Below are 21,448 nucleotides of genomic sequence, written 5' to 3' on the forward strand. Positions count from 1 at the left end.
AGGCAGCCACAGTTGGGGGCCCTGGACTGATGGTCGGAGAATCGGACACGGAGGGAGTGCGACGTTGCAGGAGGCCCACTGTGAGCTCAGGACCCACCCTGTGCTCTTGGAGGACACAGGCGAGGAGGCATTCCCTAGGCTCAAGACATTAACCCCCAGTTGAGCAGAAAAGCTAGATGCTCATGGAGTCTAGTGCCTGAGGCACTGGCTAAGGGTCCCAGGGAAATTTCGGCTCTCTCACCACCTTCCCTAAGAGGTTCTCATAGGAGACCCCCCTCACCCCTGACCCAGGGCTCATTCAGAAGTAGAGAGGGGACTTGTCTTTGGTTGTCACAGGTCTGGGGACACTATGGTGCTGAGTGGGCAGGGACCAGGGATGCCAAATGTCCCACAACTGCACACACAGAATCGTTGCAACCGTTAAATTTTCTGTATCAGCTTGGCTGGGCCATGGTGCCCAGTTGTGTGGTCAAACACCATCTAGATGTTGCTGTGAAGGCACTTTTCAGAGGAGATTAATATTTAACTCAATAGATGACCCTCCCTAATGTGGGTGGGCCTCATCAAATCAATCGAAGGCCTTATCTTAAGATAAGTTCCCAGAAGAGGAAGGAATTTTGTCTCCAGACTGCCTTTGGGCTCACAACTGCTACATCAACTCCTGCTGGAATGTCCAGCCTGCCAGCCTGCCCTGCAGACTTCAGACGGTCCAGCCCCACAATCTCAGGAGCCAATTCCTTAAAATAGTCCCTCTCTCTCTTTCCTCCTCCCCGACTCCCCACTCCCCCTCTCTGTATATATATCCTACTGATTCTGTTTCTCCGGAGGACCCTGACTAATACAACCTGCCCCAAATACCAACAATGCCCCCCCAGAAAGCCACTGAGTGGCCTGGCCCAGTCCCACGTGGACCCCTTATTCCTTGCCTCTACAATGAAGGGACAGGACAGAAGTCCACTCTGCACTAAAGTTCTGTGATTTGACATTAAAAGGAGAACCCATGGGGCTGCCTGTGGGAAAGTGCCTGACGTGTAGAGGAGACCAAAGTTCCAGGTCATGAAATGAGGCCGAGTCCCCTCAAAGCTGGCCTGTGAGCCTGCCCACCAGCCCCCAACGACCAGCAGCCCCTTTGCAAATGGCTCCAGCCCATAGCCCTTCTCCCACACACGTGGAGGCTTGGATCTCTAGTTAATTGTAAGACTGGATTGTTCAAGGCAAGAAAATCAACAAAATCTGTTCAGTGTGAAGGTCCCACGGTGGATTTCTGGCCTGTATTTTCTAGTCAGATAGTCCTGGAGGTTGTTTTTGTTCTGAAATCTCAGAGCATGACCTTGCTGGGAAGGGCAGTTGTGGATGGAGCAGAGGAAAGCCAAGGAAGGAAGGTTAGCGCCCAGGAGCAGAGGTGTCTGTGACCTAGGTTACGAGCCCCCTTGTGAGAGCTTTACAGACTGGTCCGTGTGTTTAGGAAGCCCAGTTCTCCAGGGTGGCTCCAACCAAAGCAGTCCAGTAGAGGGACCTGGATTCTTGACTCAGAGGACCTGGGTTCTGGCCACCAATTTGCCATGTGGCCTTGGACAAGCCACTTGCCCCCTGGGTCTCAGCTTCCTCATCTGGAACATAGGCATTAAAGTCTCTGGGTGTTGGTTGCCCCTAGTAACCAACACGATGCTGGCCTCCGGGGGCTCTCGGCAGCTGCCCTGCAGCACAGCCTGCCAGTCCTTAAATCCCACCCATACCTGCTCCACACCAGCCTCGCTAGTCTCACACGTGAACAGACAGCCCACTTCCCTGAAACAAAAGCCTCAGCATGAACAAGAAAGCCCAAGGTACCAAAGTGACACAATGACTGGAGTAAATCCAAGATGCAGCGGCAAAAAAGAAAGGTGATGAGAAATCCAGGAATAACAAAAGTCTGCGCCAGGAAGTTCTGGTCCAAGCGTGGAGCCCCTGGTCTGAGCCTTGAGAAGGATGGATAGAGTCCAAGCCATACATAGAGGGTAACAGGGATGAGATAGGGTCAGGGCAGAAAGGAAGGAATAAGCGATCAAGATGCAGGAGAAAATGGAGTGCCTATAAGAAAGGCCTGGGCTTCCCTGGTGGCGCAGTGGTTGAGAATCTGCCTGCCAATGCAGAGGACACGGGTTCGAGCCCTGGTCTGGGAGGGTCCCACATGCCGTGGAGCAACTAGGCCCGTGGGCCACACTACTGAGCCTGAGCGTCTGGAGCTTGTGCTCTGCAACAAGAGAGGCCGCGACAGTGAGAGGCCCGCACACCGCGATGAAGAGTGGCCCCGGCTCTCCGCAGCTAGAGAAAGCCCTCGCACAGAAACGAAGACCCAACACAGCCATAAATAAATAAATAAATAAATAAATAAATAAATAAAATTTAAAAAAAAGAAAGGCCTGGTCCAAAGTATGCAAATGAAAATGAGAAGGAGTGATTCTGAACCCCTGGTGGCGTGACAGAGCCCAGGTGAGCAGTCCTGCAAGGGGCCTGGAGCCTCAGAACCTTAAGGACCAGGAGCCAGGCCCTGCCCTGCTCGCCATGTAGTGTTCACGTGCATGTGCTTTCGAATGTAGAGCGTCACTCTGGGGCCAAAGCCTGAGACATGAGAGTGCCTCGGACTGGAATGAAAGACCACCAACCAGGGCAGCGCAAAACTTGAGTGGAAGTAGGAAGGCAAGCCCACATCCCCCTTCTCCCCAGGAGGACAGAGAGACTGCAGAAGCCCATACCTGAGACAGAGCCAAGCACAGAATCCAAAGTCAGGAAGCGGCAGAGGGTGAGCCGCACGGAGACGGGGACGGGGCCAGGCGCTGTCAATGAGGCAGCCTCACCCAGCACAGCAGATAATCTCTAAAGCAGATAAATCAAGAAATGGCGTTATGAGCATATTATTTAGGTTCGCGGAGCGACCACCATATAACTAAAAATGAAACAGTTAACAGTGCTTGCCTTCAGGGCTGAGAAAGGAGGAAGAGGAAGAGAGTTCTTTATAAACCTCTCTGAACTGTTTGACTTTTTTTTTCTTTTTTAATTTGATTTTTCAAAAGAGCGTACGCATGATAAAAGGAGGAAAGAAAATGAGGAAGCCTGAACTTGAATCCCAGCTTTGTATGGTTGTGGCCCTTTCAGCTGATGCTGAGTCTGTGTGTGACTCTCAGTGCTGGGTGTCTTCCCCTGCCCCCCACCCACAGATTCCCCCACCCCTGGTCTCCCACAGGCCTGCCCCATAGCCCCCTGAGAAGGCGGACCTTACGTTGTCCATTTTAAATGGAGAAGTCTTGGGAGTTCCCTGGCGGTCCAGTGGTTAGGACTCAGCACTTTCACTGCCCTGGGCCCGGGTTCAATCCCTGGTCAGGGAACTAAGATCCTGCAAGCCTTGCTGCGTGGCCAAAATGAATAAATAAATAAAATAAATAGACAAGTCTGTAGCGAGGGATGAGGCAGGCAGGCTGTAGGAAATGAAGAAAATCAGCCATGGGCAAGTTTTTTCTAAGCCCTCAGCTCTAGGGACTTCCCTGGTGGTCCAGTGGTTAAGACTTCGCCTTCCGGTGCAGGGGGTGTGGGTTCGATCCCTGGTTGGGGAGATAAGATCCCATATGCCTCATGGCCAAAAAATAAGAAACAAAACATAAAACAGAAGCAGTATTGTAACAAATTCAATGAAGACTTTAAAAATGGTCTGTATCAAAGAAAAAAATCTAAGCCCTCAGCTCTAGGAAGGCAGCAGGAATTCATATTACTGTTAACAGCATCTTGTAAAGCATTGTCATCACTTTTGCCTGTGTTCTCTGGTGATGGGGGATTCACAAGGGTTGGGTCCAGTCCCCATCTCTATCCTCCTGTACCGCATTCCACCACTGAGTGATGATGCTACCGAGCCTGGCTAGATCAAGGAGAATGAGCACAGGCTAAGTTAGGACCAGGCAGGGTTCAAACAACAACTCCACTCCTCAGAGGCTCTGGCCTGGGCATGTCTTTAAGGTTTCCCATACACCTTCCCAAGGATCCCCTCCTGAAGAGGCCGGATCAGTTTCCACTCCCACCAATGGCATAGAAGGGTGAGGTTGGCTCATCCAGCTGTGGACCCTTGAAGCTTCTTTCAGCGGTCTGCGGATAACCCAGCAGGTGGGGAGGGGGCTCTTCAGCCCCTGCTGAGCTGTCATGAAAGAGCCCTGCTCCGTCCATGCATGTCTGAGCACCATCCAGACAGCAAATGAGTCTGGCCCCAGTCAGGGGTGACACACTCAGGACAGGAGGCAGGTGTGCTTAGTGATGTTTTTAGTTATTGCTTTTTGTTGTGGTAAAATACAGATAACATAAAATTGACCATATTAACCATTTTAAGTGTACAGTTCAGTAGCATTAAGCACATTCACGTTGTTGTGCAACTGTCACCACCATCCATCTCCAGAACTTCTTCATCTTCCCAAACTGAAACTCTGTCCCATTTAACACTAAATGCCTATTTCCCCTCCCCCATCCCCTGGCATCCACCATTCTACTGCATCTCTATGAATCTGGCCACCCCAGGAACCTCATATAAGTAGAATCACAGATTATTTGTATTCTTTTGTCTAGCTCATTTCACGTAGCATAATGCCTCCAAGGTTCATCTGCAATGTAGCATATGTTAGAATTTCCTTCATTTTTAAGACTGAATAATTTTCTGTTGTGTGGATGGACCACATTTTGTTTATCCATTCATCCACTGATGGACAACTGGATTGCTTCCACCTTTTGGCTGTTGTGAGTAATGCTGCCATGAACATGGGTGTGCACATATCTCTTGAAGACTGTGCTTAGTTTGGGGGACTTTGGCTGTTCATATAATGGCCCTTTCTCTTACAGAATTCAAAGTACTTGTTTTAAAATCAGCATAGCAACCACAGCGGAGCCCTTTCCCAGACTGGCTAATGCTGAGAATATCTTACCTAATGTGCTCAGGAGGGCATTTCTACGCTTACTCCCATTCTATAGATGAGGAAACTGAGGCACAGAGAGGCTAAGAAACTCGTCCAAGGTCACACATGAAGTAACCTCTGGGGAAGGTTTGGACAAGGGCAGTGTGACACCTGAGCCCACGTTCTAAACCATTCGGCTCAATGCTTTTAGTATCCTCCCTGAAAAACAGAGAGGCCGGCATAATTGTCATTCAGCGGGAAAACTCAAGTCACAGACAACTTAAGTGGCTCTGAAGGCCACACAGCCTTACCTCTGATTCCCCTTCTGCATCTTAGAAACCGCAGTACTGTTATTTGCAGACATTCTGACTTCCTTCTCTCCTCCCCTCACTACCTCTTCAGACACAGTGTTGCTAGGACTTTACTTTTTCTGAATCCAGCCTGTGTCAACCATCCCACAGCTCAATAGAGGCATCGTGACATCATCAATCAACAAGAGGCAAACTGTCTGCTGAAACCTGAATGAATCAGACAAGAGAAAGGTTAGGCGGCCAGGGGAAGCTAAAAGGCCTTAAAAGTTTAAAGAGATCCTGCCAAATGGGTAATTGGCTCCCACTGAGGTTAGTTTTAATCAATTATTAAGCAATAGTTTAATATTTTAAGCATTTGCTCAATCACAGAGACATGAAAACATTTCATGATTTTCTTCCCCTGTACCTTCCAAAATAAAAAACTTAAAACAAGTGTAGGTACAGTGGCATGGATTTTTAAAAAATGCTTTCTATTGAAATAACTGGATGTCTTTATTTTTTTTTTAACTTCTTTTGTATCCCCCACAAAGCCTCGCCCAACGAGAGCCCGAGTAGGTGCTGAGTTCTGATTGCCCAACGTTCCAGCACCGGCTTTGTTCGAGGAACACTGGGAAACATAATAATGTCCTAAAGTGCCCTGGCTCACTGACAGTGGAGGGGCAGCCTGGCTTCTCAAGGTCTCCAGGTGGGCCATGTGGGAGAGTCTAGCATCGGGTCCTTGAACTCTCACTGTCTGTCCTCTGTAATTCTGGTCTCTCCTACTCCTTCTCCCTGCTCCCCAAGCCTTGCCTTTCCAGCCAGTAATGCAGGAACTGGAAAGCAAAGGATAGAGGGCAGCAGGAGAGAAGGATTAAAGCACATTACCACGTATATGATCAACCCTGGAGTAATGGAGTGACTGGGCTCCCATTTTTATTCTGTGATCAATTCCCCTTTGGAATCTGATACAAGGTGGCTTTTTCTATCCACGCATCCATCCATGCACCCATCCATCCATCCATGCACACATACTCCCCATCCATCCACCCATCCACACATTTATCCATCCCCTCACCCATTTATCCAACCATCCACCCCTCCATGCATCCATCTACTCATCCTCCATCCATCCACCCACCCATCTATCCACTCATCCATGCATCCACCCATCCACCTATGCATCCACCCTTCCATCCATCCACCCATCCATGCATCTATCCACATACCCATCAATATATCCAGCCATCCAACCATCCACCACCCATCCACCACCCATCCATCCACCATCCATCCATCCACCCATTCATCAGGGTGCCGGGTGCTAAACTAAAATCTCCTCAAAGTAAGCTGAGCACAAGGGAGAGAGTGGCCCATCCTCAGGGCAGGTGGGCCTCACAGGGAAGGGCCTCTGCGCTCAGTCCAAGGAAACCAGATGGGGTATGGAGTTGCCAGTCCAGGCAGAGAGACCAATGCTGAGACATCAGCCCCAAACCCCATTTGGTTCATCTGTCCTAGCTTCAGCATACTCTGCCCCTTCAATATCCAGTTTCCTGCCCTGTTGAGTAAGGACTCTCAGCCATTCTCTTGGGACCTGCAGAGTGGGGCTTATTTGAAGTGGTCTGCATGCTGGGCAGACCCCAGCACTTCCTGCCTGCCCTGTCTTCCATGGGAAGATCATAGCGGGGAGGAGGCGGTCAAGATTGGGAGCTGTTTCTGCAGATTATTCAGATTCATTTGCTGTATCTAGATCATGCCGTGTCCTAATTAACGCAGACTTTCAAGGTTATACTGCATTTGCAAAGTTTTCTGAAATGGGCCAGCGCTTTAAACTCCAACCACTTCCGCCTCCCCACCCAGAATTTCCTCTCCCTCCCCGAGACTGCCCCCAGACGCCCCCAGCTTCCGCTCACAGAGGGGAGTCCTTCTGTACAGTGGGAACATGAGAACTTGCTTTTGGCTTTTCTGAACTCCGAGCCTCACTTAGCCAAGGGGCATCGGATAACTGATTTGCCTCCATCAAATTTATAGGTGACTAACACGCCCAAGAATTCCCAGGCTGCTCCTGGCTGGGAGTTCCGTCAGTACTGGTGCAGGTTGTTTTCAGTGAACGTCACTGAAGAGGGGGTGGATCCCGGTCAGGAGCTGTGGCTGCGGGGACGTCAGGCTGAGCCTTTCCTACAGTCTTTCGGCTCGATGACAGGGTTTTCTTTAACTCTCCAGACAGGGGATCTGTGTATTCTAAAGACAGTACGTAAAATATTTATTAAGAAGAGTATCTATTTTTAACTAGGGATGATTTCAGTTCTATTATTCATACAGCCTCGGAAGGCAGGCTTCATGCTTAGCAGCTTACGGGAGCTGGGAGACCAAGCAGAGGTGATTCTGAAATTGGGGGGATGTCTTGAGGAGGGGGCAGTGGGGGGATTCCGGCATGGGTGTGGGGAGCAGCTGATGTCGCCCGCCTGATTTCAGCCAAACCTCCACATTCAGGGAACTGTTTGCAGGAGCTGGTGAAAGTTTTGGTCCCGTTTAAACCCAAAGCCATCTGTGCCCCCCAGCCGACCCTTTCGAGGCTCCCTCTTACAGGGACTGGCCCCAAGCCCTGTAGGAATCAAGGAACATGCCCCTTCAGATCACAGCCGGGTAAACATCCCTGTTAGAGACAGGCACCTGTTTCCCTGGCAGCCCCATGCTGACAAGTCTCAAAAAAACAAGCTGCAACCTGTCAGAATCCAGACCTGGACATGCTCGGCCACCCACAGGGCTGGTGAAGGCGCCACGGTGGTGACCCGCTTCAGGACAAGTTTTCCTCGCCCTCTACCCCCCCAGATAGCCCCAGAGCTGCCAAACATCTGGTCAGCCCGGAGCAGGGGTGAAGAGCAGGGGCACAGGGGTCGGTCACCGAGCTTGAATCCTGAGTCCAGCGGGAGCAGCTCTGAGCCCTGGGCACAGTCCCTTTGTCATTCATAGCCTCAGGTGCTCTCACCTGTGAATGGGGAACCCAAGAACACCTCCCCCTGCAGAGATGTTCTAACCGGCAGAAGATGCTCCCATCTGTGCTGCTCCAGCACCAGCGCAGATGGTCAGTGTCCTGTAGTGGACACACGGTCCCTGCGGGAACAGGGCTCTCACTGGGATGTCCAGGCCTCCATTCTGCAGGTGAGGAAATGATGAGAGAGGGAGGGAGATGGACAGACAAATGGACATTCTCATCCGGTGCCAGGCCTTGTGCCCTCCACGTGTTATTTCAGTTGAGCCCGAGCACTTTGCATTATTGCTGCCATTTCCAGATGAGGAGTTGGTCCCCAGAAACCCTTCCATCCCTCCTCACACACATGGGGACCCAGTGTCAGGGAGGAGGCCCCTAACGGGGTCACGCTCAGGCCATCACCTGCTGCTCAGCTGTCCAGGGTGCAGACCCGGGGCCTCACTTGTCTCATTCCCAGATGTGGGCCCAGAGCAGGGCGCCCTTGAGAAGCACATGCTATGCCAGGCACCCTGAATGCCTGCTCCAGGCTCCGGCACCAGCCTGACCTTGCCCAGCAGAATCAGAGTGGATTCAGGACAGAATCAGGACATATGAAGGCACAATGCCTGGGGTTTAAAGAACATCAGGGGCGAACACACAGGGACAGAGGAAGGCGGGAACCAGGACAACTAGGTCAGTGCCAGAGGGCCCCGTGTAAAACCCAATTATCACGCCTGCTGTGAAGGGAATGTTGGGGGAGGGAGGGGGCGCCGGGAAGGTTGCCAGGTCAAAGCGGCTCCGGCCCTCGGCTGACTTGGCCCACCCTGGCCTAGCGCACAGGTCCCTAGACAGGCAGCTGCGGCCACCCAGGGCCCTGACTCCTCAGTGGAGAGCACGTCGGGAGGGGAGGGGAGGAGGACACAGAGCTTTGTCCTACTGCTGCCCTGGGGGCTTAGGGGGAAACACTCGACCCCTTCTGCGGACCTCCTCAGCTGTCCCTGTGTGCTGCCCCTCACCCCTCTGCCCCCTGCCCCCTGCCCTCTTCTGCTCTCACTTCTGGGGAGCTCACAGCTGGAGTGAACCCACAGATGCCAGGATGTCACCCACCTCAGGCTGGCCTTGCTCTCCAGCCTGCATCCTGGGATGGCCCCGGGGCACCCTAAGCGATGTCCTCTCCTCTGCCACTCTTCCCCCTGTGTCCCACCTTCTGCTCCCTTTCAGCTTTGCAGCCCCGAATCTCCCCGCCCCCGCTCCCAGGCTCAGCAGCCCCAGGAAACCCCCAGGGAACTGTCATAGGGTTTGGGGCCACATAGTCGCCTCTGAGGGGCCTTGACAACTGTCCACACAGTGTGAATTGTTTCTCACGGGCACCTAGTTTTGGGGCTTTTAAAAAAGTGTTATTAAGCATAAAATTAATAAATGAAAATGTGCTGTCACAATTCTTAAAGAAAAGAAGACAGAGGCCTGGGGTTGGGTGGGGGTAGAAGCCCTTGGTGGTCAGATCAAAACAGAGGAGTAGCCTGGGGACCCTCTGAGCCCTCTCAGGCCCAAGCCTGTCAGGTTCAATGAATCCAGCTTGATTCCAGGCCCCCAAGCGTCCCACCCCCCCACCCCTGCCACTATGGAGCAGCGGGACTCCCTCATGGGGAGCTTTGCCACCAGCCAATATTGTCCCATCTTTGACCTAAGATGAGGTCAGACCCCCTCCCTGCCAGCAGGCAGGCCCAGCGCCTCCTCTGTGTTAGGGTGCGCGATGGAGAGACCCCACGAGCAGCCGGGCCTCAGCCCAAACATCCTGCATGGGACAATCCAGGTCAGGACAGAGCTGAAGGCTGCACGTGTGCCAACCCCCTCTACGGGTGCTGGTGGCTCTGGGCTCAGTTTCCGGGAGTGGAGACCATCACCGTCTCTATTCTATACACGGGAGACCAAGGTTTATCGAGTTGGTGGGACCTGCCCAGTGGCACAGACATTGCACAGGGACGAGGACTTGCACCAACATTGGCCTGGTGCCAAAGCCCACACCCACAGCCACCAGGTTGCACTGCCAGCCCCAAGCCTCAGCTCTGGGCTCTGAGCGATACGCCCCACCTGCAGGCTCCACGCCCAGCTGGGGGAGGAAGGAGGGCCGTGGAGAGCAGCACTCAGAGATGTCACCCTCTGTCCTGCCTCACCACGCTTACTGTGCTCCATCCTGGGCGTGGTCTGCCCCGCATCCCTCCCACGCCACCCTGACGGGGGGCACATTGCCTATGCCCACCCCCCACTCTGTTTGCAGCCCAGAGAATAAGAGGTACCTGACCCAGAAACAGAGAGCACGAGAGGCTTCTCACCCGTCCCTGCGCTCGCTGTCGAGGGCTGCCTTGCAGCATGCCAGGGTGCTCCAGGGTGGACACACCTGGCGAAACTTCCTAATAGCCAGGTTATTACCTTTATTTATGTCCCTCCGTGGAGATGCTCGAGGCTTCCCAGCAGCAAAACACTTTAACAACAGTAAAAGAAGCTGGCATCCCAAACACAGGAATCCTGGAGGCTGCAGACACTGAGAGCCCGCAGCTGGCACTCAGCTCTGTCCCGGAGGGTGGGCTGGAGAGGACGGCCGGGTTCCCTTGTGGAGGGAGGGGTGCAAGTGGGCAGCTGGGGCCAAGGGCTCGCAGACGGCAAGGAGGAGGCGCAGCCTGGCTCCGCGGGTTGCGGCTGCTGCACACCACCCTTGGCCTTGATGTACGGTACTATGATGGTGAATTGGGAATACGTTATGTCCAGACACTGTGTCAGGTGCTTCATGTACTTCCTCTCCTGCCGTCTTCCCAACAACCCCATGTCTTGTTATCACCATATTTCAGATGTGCTTATTGGCGTTCAGAGAGGTGAATTTGAGCCAGGACCCACAGCCAGTCATCGGTGCACTAGGATCCAAACCCAGGCTTGTGGGGGGAGGTGGAGGGCGGGGGGCGTGTAGGCAAAGCTGTGCTTCTAACTGTTCAGCCACATGGCCTTCAGAGGTGGGAAAGTTCCTTTAGCGCTCTTCCCAACACACACACCACCACACCACCTCTTCCTCCAATGACCCTCATTTGTGTCTGAAACCCAGGCCCCCTCCATTCCTCCCAACTGCCTCGTCCACATGCAGTGATAAGCTGCTTGGTAACAGCTGAAACAGCCTCCTCCACCAGGCCAGGCTCCCGGTTGCAAAGAGCAAAGCCTAACTGGGGTCAAGTTAAGCAGAAAAGAAACTTGTTGGACGGGTATCGGTTTCCTCAAAGGAAAACAGAAGCCAGGAGAACGAAGCATGGGAAGCTGGGCTGACCCCTCAGCCACCTCGTCAGTCAGGACGGCAGGACTAGGCGGCCGCTAGGTCATACCACAGTCACAAGCATCCCGAGATGTCAGTTACTACAAATGACGCATGTCCTTTCTTTTTCCCTCCCAAGGTATGTCCCCCGCAGGTCAATCGAGGCCTTCTTTCACCTTGGTCACTCGGGGACCCAGTTGCTGTGCCACAGGGACAAGAAAGGGCTGGTGTGTGGGGTTCTGAAACGCCCTGGGCTGAAGTGACGCTCAGACTTGATTCACTGACTGCAGGAGGCCTCGAGCCACAGGGGACAGTGTGGTTCCACCTGTACCGGGAGATGGAAGCACTCGGACAACACACCAAGGACGGTCACCAGAGCCACCTGTCAGCATGGGGGTTCCCTGGGAAGCGAGAAGCCCTTCAGTCCTTATCAGGAAATTGAAGAGACCTTGGGGGCAGTCCCTGGCCTCTCCAGGCTGACTGCGCTCTGGGGCTGGACTGGCCCTGGGGAGGGCAAAGCCCGGCATCTCCACCAAGACCAGGTGGCTCTGCTGACCCTGCAGAGAGCTAACCAGGCCCTGGGGACAGAGGGCATGGAAGCAGAAGCCCCTTCCTGCTGAGCCCCCTCACCCAAGCCACGGAGAGCCATCTGGGCCTCCCATGTGGGGTATGGGGAACCCCAAAGGTCCAGCAGATGCTGAGGTGGCCGCCAGGGGCAGATAGCACCCACTCGTGCCTCGGGTGACAGGCCCAGATGCAGAGGGGACCGGAGCCTGCGGTCCTGTGCTCCTACTGCTGCCTTTGAACTTGCTTCTGGTCTGTCTCTCCCCTTGGGAGACCTCGTCTGGCTCTTCACAGCTGCCTTCCCAGCGCCGAGTCATGCCTGGCTGGTGACTGTTCACTTGCCATCCTGGCCCAGTACTCCCCTGCCCATGATGACAGCATCACAGCTTCAGTGCATCCATCGCAGCTCACCTCTTCCAGAGAGCCTTCCCGAAGGCCTGGGAATAGGCCACAGAGGAGCTGGAGGCCAGGGGTTGGGCGGTGGGGACGCTGGGTCCCCTGGTCAAGCCTCTGAGCTCCTCTGTGTAGCCTCAGTTCCTGAATTTGTAATGAGGGGTGGGGACCATATGATCCAGAAATTCCCACTTCTGGGTATATATTTAAAATCAGTAGAGGCAGCGTCTAGGAGAGATATTTGTATACCCATCTTTATAGTAGCATCGCCCACAATCACCAAAAGGTGGAAGCAACCCAAGTGTCCATCATCAGGTGAGTGGGTAAACCAAATGTTGTCCATCCGTACAATGCAATAGGATTCAGCCTTGAAAAGGAAGGAAGCTCTGACACCTGTTACAACATGGATGGACTTTGAGGACATTATGCTAAGTGAAATAAGCCGGTCACTACGGGACAAATATGCATGATTTCACTTATATGAGGTCCCTAGCGGAGTCAAATTCATGAAGACAGAAAGTGGAATGATGGGTGCCCAGGCATGGTGGGAGGAGGGATGGGGAGTTAGAGTCTCATGGAGACAGAGTTTCAGTTTGGGAGGATGAAAGTTCTGGAGATGATTGCATAACAATGTGAAGGTACTTAATACCACTGAACTGTATACTTAAAAATGGTTAAAATGGTAAATTTTATATTATTATATATTATCACAATTTAAAACATTTTTAAATTAAAAAATTTAAAAGGTGGGGAGGGTGCTGTTGTGCAAGGGCCCAGCCTGAGATGTTGCTCAGAGGCCCACGTTCCTCCCTTGTCTGTGGCTTGGCAGGAGCCCCCTAACCCCGGGACCCCTGGCTCAGCCCCTCCTTCACTCCCCTGTGTTACTAGTACCTGAGCATCTTGAGGGAGGGAAAGACGAAAAAAATCATAATCAGCATTTACTAAGCTTTACTAATTTATTTCTGTAGACCAACACCATTCTCAGAGTTTTATGGGTCTTGTCTAATTTAACACTTGACACAGCTCAGAGAGGTGAAGTCACCTGTTTGAGGTCACACAGCAGCTGAGCGGAGGAGCCGGCTCTGGCCCAGGCATGATGCTGAAGCTGCCTCTCACTGCCAGGATCCCTGACCATTTTCCCACTGCCCAGAAGTGTCTAGAGGATGCTCTAGACACTACTGGCCAGTGCTCCCAGAGTGCCTGGGAAGCAGGCAAAGAAACCAGCGGCGCCCAAGGGCCTGAGTCCTGTTTCCTAGGCTACAGCCAGGCCAAGATGCTCCATTACCAAGTATGTGCTTTCTAATGCACAGCAGACCTGCCAGAAAGGAACCATCTGTCCTTTTTCTATCTGGGTGGTGATGCCAGCCATGTTTTTCTGTCTGGATGGACCCCTGGCCCCAGCATGTCCTCCTTCCCTGGATGGCCCTCAGCAGCCAACTGTGTGGTCCATGGGTCTCATCATACCATAATCCAAGCTCACACATTCTTTGAAAACCACAATATTTGCCTTGTCCTATTTCCCCAGGAATGCATAAAGGCAGCCCAGGTGTTGCAAAGGCCCCACCAGGGTCCAGAGACCCTGGTCCAGCACTGGCTCTGCCCCTCTTCTTAGGGAACCTTCAAGTCTCAGATGTTTAGATCCCAGCTCTAGCTCCTGTGGTACCCATGGCTATTGCCCACGGAAATGGACCCCTCCAGGGGTCTTTGGGACAAGTCTCCCAGCAGGCTGCAGCTGTGGGTGGCCATTGCCTCGTGTGGACATTTGAGACACTGAGGATTCACCATGAGCCCACCATGAGTGGACACAGACATGCGCACTGAAGTGAGTGGTGCCCAAGTCATGTTCTGGACACATGGCGTGTGACTGGTGTACACATGGCCGGTGAGACCCCCGTGTGAGGGAGGGAAGGGCACCAACGCACCTGCCAGTGTGGATATGCCCCGGGCACGCTGTAAATGCTACGGCAGCAAATCAATTTTACAAAGCAATTTGTCCTCTCTCTCCAGCTGGCCCCAGGAAGCTTAACTTAATCACTCTGGAACAATGTCAGAAGATAGCCCCGGATGCACAAATCCCTGCCTTCCGAGACAGTCAGTGGCCTCGCCAGGGCCTGTGGGTCTGAAGCGCCCTCAGGCAGAGGCGCCCAGGCAGCGTTACGAGGTTGCCCAGGTGTCTCTTCTGGCCCATCTGTGCTTGCTCCCACTCCTCACTTCCCTTCTCTCCCCTCCCCCACCAGAATCAGAGCTCTCACGGGCCTCCCCTTCCCTCTCTGGAAAGAGCAAAACCAACCCCCCACCCCCCAGTGAAGGCCCCTCATTGGAAACGAAATTCCAGTCTATAAGCTGCAGGGCTGGTGGCATCACCCAAGTCCGCTCCAGGAGGCAGTGAGGTCCAGATAAAGAAATAAGACTTATGGTGGCCTTTCAGACACTTGTGATCCCCAGCAGGGGTCCTGTGGACAGCCACCCTGTCACTAGGGGCCACCTGCCCTACAGCCACATGGGGGTGACAGTGACACAGGCTGTGCTGACTCAGATCTGGGAGGCCCTTCACTCATTCTCAGGAAATCATGGCACTGACTTTATGGGGCAGTGGGGGTGACCAGAGTTCAGAGAGGGCAGGTAACTTGCAAGAGGCCACACAGCCAGGAGTTCAGGGTTGGGTAGCAACTCTGGTCTGGAAGGGCCCAGGGTCTCTGGTGAAGGCCTCCCCCACCGCCACCCCAGCCCTCCGCCAGCGTCTGGGTTCCCGGGAGCTGCCCTTTCTGCATGGCTGACATAGAAAGGGAAACAGTACAGGATTTGGAGAAATAATTTCTATGAATGGTCCAGTCACCCCCCCTCCAGCAACAGCATCTGCAGCTGTGGCCGGCGGCCAATCAGAGAGGGGCCCGCTGTTCCCGCGCTTGGAAGGCCCCCTCCCTCTCCTGGGGCTTGGGATCCCTGCAAGATCTGCTCACCCCCGACACAAAGCCCCTCCCTCCCTTTATATCCTTTTAAAGGGAACGCTGCAGATTTAAACCACAAATTAAATTTTTAATGAAACCGCATAACAGTAGTGCCCGATGCCATGCAATATTGATGAGATCACAGTGTCCAGCCGGCGGGAGCTTGCCCTGGAAAGCTTTTTAGGATGTTACGCAATATGGAACCAAATTAATTATTTGCAACAAAGGGATCCGTGTCTCTGTAGTGCTGCTGGGGCCCAGCGAATGTAAAATGGGTGCCTTGGGCTTCCCTGGTGGTGCAGTGGTTAAGAATCCGCCTGCCAGTGCAGGAGACACGGGTTCGAGCCCTGGTCGGGGAAGATCCCACATGCCACGGAACAACTAAGCCCGTGCGCCACAACTACTGAGCCTGAGCTCTAGAGCCCGTGAGCCGCAACTACTGAAGCCCACGCGCCTAGAGCCCGTGCTCCACAACAAGAGAAGCCACCACAATGAGAAGGCTGCACACCACGACGAAGAGTAGCCCCCGCTCGCTGTAGCAAGAGAAAAGCCCGCGTGCAGCAACGAAGACCCAACACAGCCAAAAATAAAATAAAATAAAATTATTTTTTCAAAAAATGGGCGCCTTTCATTACTGCCAGCTATAAATGGCAGTCACGGGAAGGAAGCGGTGACTTCACAGACCCAAATACTATGAGTGTGAGGCCGAGATAAAAGGATGGAGAGGAGGGAGACGGGAGTGTGTATGCGTGCGAGACAGAGAGAGAGGGGCGATGGAGAGGCCCCACCAGGGAGCACTAGGGCCTGCAAGCCAGATGCTGCAGCAAAATGGAGCTCAATTCTTCCAAGCAGGCTCTGAGCTCCCCCACCCAGCTCTCTGAGGCATCCCTCACTTAAAGGGGCAGCAGGGCTGGGTACCTCCAGATGGGGTCGGATATGATGCTCCCCACCTGGGATGACAGCTGTCCACGCAGCAGGGCCTAAGTTTGCCCATTAGAAGGTGGGCTTCCCAGTGACCAGGTCTCTGCCCTGCTGCGTTACTCTCCCACCTGTGCCTGGTCCAACTCTGATGGGGGTCCCCTTCTGCAGGGCACCCACAGCCCGCCTAGGACCTGGAGAGCATGTGGCTGGACCAAGCAGCCTGGCCCCTCCAGGCCGGTGGCGCTGGGCCTGCAACAGCCTCCCTGGAAGCACCCCCTGAGTGCCTGGTCACCTATGGTCAGAGAAGACTTTGGGGTGGGGTCGGGGGATGAGGCCACACCCTGAACAGGAGCTGCCCTCCTGGACCCCCAGAACCTCTGTGCCAGTCCCACTGCTGGTCCACCACTGGTCCACGCTGTGCCCTTGACATGACTTCCAAGGAGGCAGAGAACATCCCTCTTTCACAGATGAAGAAACCAAGACTTCAGAGATCGAGTGACTTGTCTTAGGTTTAAGACTAGAATGTGCAGCCTACACCCCGGCCGGCCACTAAGGGGCATGTACAGACATTTGAGCTGTTTTCCACGTGGTACGGACAGGCAGCACTGCCGTCCCTCCTCCACTTCTGTTTAAAGGCCAGGGGTTATGACAGCTTGAGTGTTGGGAATGTCCCCAGACTGATCTGAGGGATAAGGAGACAGGAAAGGGGGCAGCAGGGCTGTGTCAGAGGCCTGTGGAGGGGAGACCAGGCTGCTGGGTCCCTGAGAAATCAACCAGGACAGTCATGGAGGCCAGAGCTAAATACGGTCAGCCTTGGACTTCACATAGAATGGGTGCTGGTTCCGCACATGGCATAATTTTGGGTGTTCTCCCCACCTCCACCCTTGTTCCAAGCCGTCATCCCACCCGGTCACCAGGACAGCCTCCTAAACGGTCTCCCTGTCTGTTCTGGTGCCAGTGCTGGATCCATTCTCCACTGAGTGGCCAGAAGAAGCTTTCAAAAATAGTCACCTGCACCCTCCTACGCTGTTGGTGGGAATGTAAATTGGTGGAGCCACTATAGAGAACAGTATGGAGGTTCCTTTAAAAACTAAAAATAGGGACTTCCCTGGCAGTCCCAGTGGTTAAGACTCCACGCTTCCACTGCAGGGGGCACAGGTTCAATCCCTGAATGGGGAACTAAGATCTCACATGCCGCACGGTGCAGCCAAAAAAAACCCCCTAAAATTAGAGTTGTCATATGATCCAGAAACTCCACTCCTGGGCATGTATCTGGAGAAAACTCTAATTCAAAAAGAAACATGCACCCCAATGTTCATAGCAGGACTATTTACAACAGCCAAGACATGGAAGAAACCTAAATGTCCATCGACTCGACAGATGAATGGATAAAGAAGGTGTGGTACATATATACAATGGAATATTACTCAGCCATAAAAAAGAATGCAATAATGCCATTTGCAGCAACATGGATGGACCAAGAGATTATCATACTAAGTGAAGTAAATCAGACAGAGGAAGACAGATATATAATATCACTTATATGTGGAATCTAAAAAAATGACACAAATGAACTTACAAAACAGAAATAGACTCACAGACATAGAAAGCAAACTTATGGTTGCTAAAGGGGAAAGCAGGGTTGGGGGAGGGATAAATTAGGAGTTTGGGATTAACATATACACACTACTATATATAAAATAGATAAACATCAAGGACCTACTGTATAGCACAGGGAACTATATTCAATATTTGTAATAACATATATAATATATATATATATATACACATTAAAAACTGAATCACTTTGCTGTATACCTGAAACTAACACAACATTGTAAAATCAACTTCAATTTTAAAAAAATAGTCACCTGCTCCAAGCCCTTCTGTGCCTCCCCATGCCCCTAGTGCAGTCCAAACCCTTTAGCGTGACCTACTGAACTCCGCGTCCACCCCCTGCTCATCCAATGCTCTGCTCTTGCCACTCTCAAACACCTCGCTGCCTTGGGGCCTTTGCACGTGCTGCCTTTCCTCACCTAGAATACCTCTTTGCCTAGACAAGTCTCACGCCCGCTTCAGAGCTCAGCTTAAACGATACTCCCTTGGGAAGGCCTTCCCTGATCCCCTGCCTGGGTGGGAGCCCTGCTGTGTGCTCCTCAGATGCCCCTGAGTCAGCTGGGCTCTCCCAAAGGTAGAGCCTGAGGCTGGTAGGTGGTTTATCTGTGAAGTGGTCCAGGGGGAAAGAGGAGTGCAAGGATGAGTGACAGAGTTGGCTACTGCTGTGGGCACCAGGTGTTCAATCCCAGGGGACCTCCTGAGAGAATTATGAACCACTCAGGGCCATCCCCCCAGCGGCAGGAGAAGATTCTTATCCATTGACTCTTTATGCCATTGGTCCAGTGTGGCCTCACCCCACACTTCCAGGTGTGCACTTGAGTGTGCAGAGCAGAAAGGAGCCCCAGGGCCACAGGAAGCGAGGACCGCTGGGCTGCAGCACGGTCGGGGGTGGGGGCGGGGAGCTGGCCGCAGGCTGTGCAGCCCAGACGTCAGGCAGTGGCCGCTATGGGAGGTGACAGGTATGCTCCTGGCCGCAGCTCCTCACTCTTCAAGAATCCCTTGTTAGGTCGATTTACCCTGGCCTGAGGGTGGGGACAGCTTCTCCTCCCCATGCCACCCCCTGTGCCCAGCACTGTCCTGGCCCATGGGTATCACCAAGTTAAGAGCCACGGCAGAAGGAATAAAAATGGACACTTACTGGGACTTCCCTGGCAGTCCAGTGGTTAAGACTCTGCACTTCCACTGCAGGGGACAGAGGTTCAATCCCTGGTCGGGGAACTAAGATCCCACTTGCTGCACAGTGTGTCCAAAAAAAAAAAAAAGGGGGGGGGGGACATTTACTTCCCATCCCACTGGAGACGGATGGGATGACCAGGAGGGGTCAGGAAGCATGACGCTCGGTATTCCCTGGGAGGTCGGCCTCACCTCAGAGCCTCAGAGACAGTCATGGCTAAGGCTAAGCTTCGACTGGCTTGGGGGACCGGGGAACCCTGCCGGAGTCACTGTCAGCCGATGGGGCTGGTCCTGAGTGGGGGTGGGATGGAAGGGTGAGGGCTGGCTTTAACCAGTTTCCTGCTTCAGCCCTGCCCCCCAGGGCACTGGGCTGTCCCTGTGCAGACAGGGAATGAAAATCTTCCCAGGAAAGAGGCTTTGCAACCCTAAGACAAGCAACAGGAGGATGTCACTCCTTCATTCTTTTGTTTTCTTCCCACTACATGACAGTTTAAGATTTCTCCTCTCTGACCACGCCCCCACCCCAAACCTCTCTCTCTCTCTCTCTCTCTCTCTCTCTCTCTCTCTCTCTCACATACACACACACACATACCCTACGACGGGTGTTTAAAGAGGGTTCCTCTCCCAAGAGCTCCTGTTTCATCCCCATGACATGTCCACATGCCGCAGGATCTGCGAGGTTTGGACACTAACTCTGACTCATCATCAAGAAAAACAGAGATGGGAAGCACAGCCACAACGGAAAAACAGCTCTCTGCTTCCTGCACGTCCTGTCAGCTCCCCTCCTGGCTTGGAGACCCTCCCCGGACTGGACCAGTGCTGCCAACAGCACAAGGACATCACTGTAAAAATGATAACCTCCATCACCACTGATCATGCGCTCGTTCCATGGGGTGCCTCCCCTGTGCCACCTGATGTCATCCTCACATCCACCCAGAGTCTCGCAGCTGGTGGCCAAGGCCGTGACCCTGGAGCTCACATGCTGAGCCTCTTTCCCTCCCAGCGTGCCTCACCCTGCCCCAGAGGGGGCCCACTGCATTTTTTTGATATTGATAGACCAGAAAGCCATGGGTTCATGCTTCGGCCCAGCCAGACACCACCTTAGAGGGATCTTAATAAAACTGCTGGTAGCAGATAACAAGGTTTTAAGAAAAGTGCATGAAATTGAAACTTAAAACCAAGAAATCAACTTTAAAAAAATTAGCTGGAGGGCTTCCCTGGTGGCGCAGTGGTTGAGAGTCCGCCTGCCGATGCAGGGGACGCGGGTTCGTGCCCCGGTCCGGGAAGATCCCACATGCCGCGCAGCGGCTGGGCCCATGAGCCATGGCCGCTGAGCCTGCGCGTCCGGAGCCTGTGCTCCGCAACGGGAGAGGCCACAGCAGTGAGAGGCCCGCGTAACGCAAAAAAAAAAAAAAAATTAGCTGGAAAGCTCTTGCATCTCCACTGTCTGGGAGAGTTCCCGGCAGCACACAACAGATACTGGAAGACTGACTGTTCACTGAATGAATAAATGAATGAATGATTGGAAACAGAAGGCCAGTTCTTACATTACAAGAATTAGCTGTGCTGCTTAAGCCAAGACACCGAAACGTAAGGAACCTCGATTGCCTGGTCTGTAAAATGGGGGAAATAAAATGTAATAGCCCCTGCTGTGACCGCTTCAGAGGTTCCTCCGTGATCAAATGAGGGAACGAAGGAACTGGTCTGTATCGTGTTCTCTGGTGCACTGGGAGGTCCCCCAGGGCTCTCAGGACCTCGCCGGTGCCTGGCAGCCTGCGGCCTCTGTCCAGTGAGCCTTGTTCGCGGTGGCCCAGTCCCCAGAGGAGGAGGCTAGAGAGGCAGGAGCTCATGCCCTCCCCTCTCAGGTATGAGTGATGGCAGCAGGCACAGACCTTGTAATAATTGTAATCCCTTGCTGGTACATACCATTTTTATTCCAAAACACTTTTATGCCTCGGCTCATTTTATATTTCATATGCCCTCTCCTGGCTGTGGCAGATGGTAAAATTGATGTGGAAGGACACAGCGGGCTGGCGGCCCCAGCACCCACCGCACCAGCCAGATGCTGTTAGCTCAAGGGAGCCAACCAAAGGGATGCAAATGGGGTTCTGGAGTGGGGGCTCCAGGACCGCTCCAGACCTGGCTTTTGAATTTACCAGTTCCTTTGTCTGGAGGGAAGGGACGACAGTGCTGGGAAGCACGCTGGTGTCCGAGGGCACCATGCAAATGGCTGGGAGTGCCAGGACCTGTCACCAGTGGCGTCACTCTCAGAGATCAGAAATCTTAACTAATCTCTGGAGCAGTGGGGTCCCGGGCGCTCTCCTCCATCCTCTCCCTGGACCGTCTCTGTACTGGTTGGCTATAACTCCACC

The 21,448-nt window shown here is 53.2% G+C and overlaps 1 protein-coding gene across 2 annotated transcripts in view; it reads right to left on the reverse strand.

The window, feature by feature from the left end:
- Positions 1-2,749: 2,749 nt before the first annotated feature.
- ENDOV (endonuclease V) overlaps positions 2,750-21,448 on the reverse strand; it is an 87,538-nt gene continuing 68,839 nt past the window's right edge. The window contains exons 10-12 of one of the 2 annotated variants that reach the window (XM_060132788.1): positions 8,233-8,350; positions 5,219-5,425; positions 2,750-2,856 (exon numbers count right to left, since the gene is read on the reverse strand). In XM_060132788.1, coding sequence (XP_059988771.1) covers positions 5,329-5,425; positions 8,233-8,350 — 215 coding nt within the window. In that variant the 3' untranslated portion in view covers positions 2,750-2,856; positions 5,219-5,328. Of the gene's footprint in view, positions 2,857-5,218; positions 5,426-7,226; positions 7,436-8,232; positions 8,351-21,448 lie in introns of those variants that run through there. The other variant, XM_060132789.1, reaches the window with a different exon arrangement.

Source organism: Lagenorhynchus albirostris, chromosome 20 (genome assembly GCF_949774975.1).
Source record: "Lagenorhynchus albirostris chromosome 20, mLagAlb1.1, whole genome shotgun sequence".
Taxonomy (NCBI): domain Eukaryota; kingdom Metazoa; phylum Chordata; class Mammalia; order Artiodactyla; family Delphinidae; genus Lagenorhynchus; species Lagenorhynchus albirostris.